General features: G+C 37.9%; 1 protein-coding gene across 1 annotated transcript; it reads right to left on the bottom strand.

The window, feature by feature from the left end:
* Positions 1–227: 227 nt before the first annotated feature.
* Positions 228–1,669, bottom strand: LOC129234199 (protein mab-21-like). Its single transcript, XM_054868119.1, has one exon. It carries the CDS (start codon positions 1,456–1,458, stop codon positions 352–354), a length of 1,107 nt encoding a protein of 368 aa, XP_054724094.1. The 5' UTR covers positions 1,459–1,669; the 3' UTR covers positions 228–351.
* Between the last annotated feature and the right edge of the window lie 3,155 nt (positions 1,670–4,824).

The raw sequence follows: 4,824 nt of genomic DNA, 5'->3' as shown, positions 1-4,824 counted from the left end.
ACAAAAAGATGGAAGCATGTGCTAGCATCACTAATGTTTTGAAGATGTTTAGTTTTTTAATATGTCTACTTGAAATTGTTGAGGCTTTTACTTATATGATGCAGACTTTTCTCACTTTTAGTTTGTAATTTTTCGAATCGCAATAGTCAGAAAATTTGGATCATATATTTTTCTATCTTCGTAGGATTTTTTTAATCTTTACTTTTATCAGTCTTTGATTCTTTGATTCTAACCAGGAAAAAGAAAAGTTTTAATGAACAATTGAAGCCCGAAAGTTTCTATATCATGTCTTTAAAACACTCGTCTCATTTTTTGAGGGTATTTGAAATCAATTGAAAATAAAATTTAGATTCACAATTCTTCTAGCGATCTTTGGTTTGTTAGAAGCAAACGAGTAAGGTTCCAGCATTTCTTGGCTGCATGCTCCAACGAGCTAACGGATTTGCCTTTGAAAAGATCCAATTGGGGGAGAAAGTAGTGAGGGCACCGGCGACACTGCAAGCAGGAAATCAGTTGGAGTAAAATCCCATTCAATCGATCTCCGAGGCAGGTTTCATCCCATTCCACCTCTTTTGCGTGTTTTTCGCATTCGTACAACAACAGGGTTTTCATGTGATAGCTAGTTACGGGGTTGCCCGGTAAGTCCAAGTGACGGTCTCGCAGAGTCCTGAGAATACTGAGACACTTGCTTCTGCAACCACCTTGTAGCAATCTGTTCTCTGCTTCGCCGAAATTAAGCACCCAAGCGTCTCCCTCCATAGAAGACTGCTTTCCTTGCAGCGTTACACATTCTTTAGACAACAGATCGAATCCTTCGGTTTTCACTTCTGCAACAAGATTTGGGTGTGGCCACGAAATGTTCGATATTGGCGGAATCGGCCAATGCGCTGCACTTCGGGGCCAAAGCCCACTGCACCGGAAAGCTGGGGTAATCTGCACCACAAATTTTTCTCGAATCCTCAACTTGACTTCTGTGGTGTCAGACACCATCTTGACTCGATCTCGGTAGCTACACTTGTCGCAGGCTTGTGCTACGAGCGTTTGGAATCGCGATCGAATCTTGCGAGCCGAAAGGTATCCGGATGCTGTTATGAATTCAACCCATAATGACATGGAACGTTTTCGACCATCACTCAGCTTTAGCACAGCACATCCTGGCAGGGATCCGTCGTCGACGAAATTGAAAACGCCCATCTGGTTCAGGTAAAGCACAACTTCAAATTCAGTGGGAGAAATGACATCAAAGCCTTCATATCTCCCGTTGCAGTCGTTGAGGGAAGAGATGAACCTCGGTTCTTGAGCTTCAACCTCTTTTAGGACTTCTTGGACGACCCTGCATACCTCTCGTACTGCTTCGGCAATGTTTTGTTTACGTTTGTGGACCTTCTCTCCATAGAACTTGTTCAGCTGATAGAGTAGTCTTGATTGGGCGGCAAGCATGTCGGATGGTACTAGCATATTGATGTGTTCAACCTGCCTCTTTAGTAACTTTAAGAATAAAGTTACTCTTCTGTCTGCTTCGGCAACAAAGTTACTGTCGATTGTGTTTCATATAGTCTCTAACGGAGCAGTAGAGAGCGACTGCTCGAGAAACCAGCTGACGTCAACTCTTTCGAAGCTCTCTGGAGAGCTTTTCGCAGAGCGTCTTTCGCGATGGTGACCAAACAGATTGTCCAAGGCTGTGCTTTCTGGAGAAGGGAGAGTAAGGCACTTGCGCAAGCGCTCTGCAATGTGGAGGAGGGGGGGGGGGGGGAGAGAGCGTGGATTCAGAGGCGGTGCCCGTTCGGAACGCGAACAACCGTCGGCATGCTCCTCGGTGGTATGTTCACGCCCCTCGGTCTCCCTTTCGTCCAACCGCCAGCATTCACGGCCAGAGTCATTACGGAATCCCTCGTGCGCGTCGCCATTGGATCGTAGGCCAGCGAAGGGTCCACGACCTCCTCCGCTTCTATGGGCCTCAAATAAATAAAACGCGCGCGTGTGTCTGCGAAGAAAAGCGTGAATCGAGCGAATCTTTTTCCACCAAAGGGTGGGGGGGACGGAAGAGAAATGTCTCGCTGCTTCGGCCGGTTAATGAGACAAGTGCGAACAGTTGAAAGCCAAACCCCGCTCGTAAAAGAAGGCGGAGTCGAGTGGCGTCTCGAGTTGCGCACCAGAGACAAACTCAGGTGAGTGATGATGGCCTGTCTCGATTTTTCTCCTCGAATTTGGGTTTTATTTATTTATTTTCGGTTTTGCCGAAGTTGTGGTTTTCGTTCTTACGTTGTTATAACGCCTTTTGGTTATGCGGTCCTCCGTAACCAGGAGGGTATAGTTGTTTTCTCTGCAGAGTCAGTTTCTCTCCTCTCTCTTTTTCCTCCGTCTTCTCTTATCCCTGATATTTAAGTAATCAAGTGGCAATTTTTTTCTCTCTCTTTATGCATTTTCTGCTGTTTTGTGTTTGAAATGTAAGATCTAGCTATCTTAAACATATAATTTTCATAGCCTTTCGACGTTTTTCTTTTTTTAGAACAGAATATTCATAAAAAATGCATGTTTTTATACCCATAAAAAAACGAATTAATTCTGAAACAGCAGTGGTGCCGAACATGCGACCCGTGGGCTACATGCGGCCCGCGAAGCTGAGTTGTTTTGTTCAATGTTACAAATCGAAAAATACAATTAGTCCTTTTGTCACGAATTTGGAGCCAAATATTAAGAAATTGGTTTCTGGAGAATAGATGAGTAATAGATCCTTTTCCGTGTTTTATCATGTTATTTGGATTTTTTTTTTTTTTTTAATATTTTGGAATTTTCCATTTGTTCTAATTTGCGAGGGCTATTTTAATATGAGGAGCGGCCCTTGGATAAAAGAAAGGCAATGCATCTGAGTTATAAACCTAACTTGTTTTTTCTTTATTAGTAATGTTCGTAAATATGTTTTTTACGTCTAAAGAATTTGCACTCTATCTCAAAAAATGAGCAGCCAACAGAAAAATAGGTAAAAATGAAAACAATTTATTGAAACGCAATAAAATTTTCAAAAGTTGTTGAACATTTTTTTTTTTTTTTTTTTTTTTTTTTTTTTTTTTTTCACGAGGACGATAAGCAGATTATTTTCAAACTTAAATTAAAGACAAAATCAACTTCTTGCCAGAGTTGGCAAAGCAATGTATTGTTAATATTTTGTCAAAAAAGAAAAAGGAAAGAAAGAAAAACTAAGGAAACTGAAAAATTAATTAAAAATATTTCAAAAATAGCTAAAGCGTGATGTGATTTTAGCTTGGTTTCGTTTTAAAACTTTTAACGAATTCCACTGCAACTACAGATTTGTACTCAAAATATGTAGTGGTAATTGACATTTATTTAAGAAATGAGCACCATCTTTTAACATGAGAGTGAGAGATTACAATTTCACTAGGACTTTAGAATGTATAAATGTGTAAATAAAGGTAAGGTGTCCTTTTGTTGGAAGGAGAAAATGCCCTCAAGTTTATGATCCAATGTAAAAGGTGATTAGGTTTTAATTAGATTTAAATTTTAAGTTACTTTTAAAATTTGAATATATCAAGTACTAGTGAAAGATGTAGTTTTAAAAAAATGATCTCATAAAAATTCGTTTTAAGTAGTGTATTCAACTAATTTTACAAAACTGAATTTCACATAATTTTATACAATGCTATTTTTAGCTGCGGAAAGCAAAAATACTGACTTCCATGCAGTTCAACAAAAGAGAATAACTTGAATAATGCACAAACAGCAAACGTTATGAAACTAACATGCAGATTTTTTATTCAAACCCTAAAACATGTATTCATTTTATCGGCGAAGTCTATCGATGAGTGGCTAATACTTTTTATAGAATGTATGTATAAATTTAAGAAAAGAAAATGTCGAGATGAAAATTTTTGTTTGAGTATCAAGGACTTCTTTTTAATTGAAAAAATATTTTAGAAAAATATTTAAATAACATGGACAGCATGGAGATTTTTTAAATATTTTGCCATTAACAAACTGGCTTTGTATATTTATACAAAGCAAGGATTTTCAATAATGCGTAATAAAAATTTTAGAACTTAAATACTGGTACTGGAAATCAACTGGTTGTAATAACTTTCAATTCGCATTGCCTTAATATATCCCCTCTCATCCATTAAAATGGATGTTTTAGTTTTCTTCCAATTTCAGCAGTTTTTGTAGAAGTAAACTCTTTAAAAAAAAAACTCTAGTTGACTCACAGTGAATTCTGTAATCTTACAATACTATTTCATTTGTTTAATGACACGACACATAGTGAAATCGGGCGGAAGAATTCATGCTTCGATGATGATCTTTCTTTTATTTTCTTCTATAATACTATACAGAAGAACTGCTATATCACCAAGAAGTAACACAAGAAATCAGACAACAATTGGTTCAGGAACTGATTCGATTTTAGTTTCAATAGCTCTAAGAGTAGTGGTGCAATCGAGCGCATTTCTTTTTTTTTCCTTGTTTAGATGAAATTTTGAATAAAAGTGAACTTACTCAGAAACAGGCACTCATTCAATTAAAAAAAAAAATTCATCGTTTGCTCGAATTCTGATCAGCTTAATTTAATCAACAACTAGCTGTACCCGCGCGACTCTGGTCGTGCTATAAAAATAAATAAAATGCTCTTGGAGAAAATGTAAATTTGCCATTCTCACTCTGAAATAAAAAGAGTTTTTGATTTTTCCCCCTATTAGCTTCCCCCCCCCCCCATTGTAAGACATTTTCCCTATCATAATTAACATAGCAGGGTTGTGGGTCGGTGCAAAATAATACTTAAAGAAAGAAACGAAGGATTGAAAAAGCGTAAACGTG

Source organism: Uloborus diversus, chromosome 1 (assembly GCF_026930045.1).
Source record: "Uloborus diversus isolate 005 chromosome 1, Udiv.v.3.1, whole genome shotgun sequence".
NCBI classification, from domain to species: Eukaryota; Metazoa; Arthropoda; class Arachnida; order Araneae; family Uloboridae; genus Uloborus; species Uloborus diversus.
The sequence above is the reverse complement of the archived record's forward strand: the minus strand, read 5'-3'. Positions and strand labels throughout refer to the sequence as shown.

Excerpts from the sequence above, each read along its gene's own strand:
- LOC129234199 (XM_054868119.1), bottom strand. The coding sequence starts at position 1,458 with ATGCTAGTACCATCCGACATGCTTGCCGCCCAATCAAGACTACTCTAT.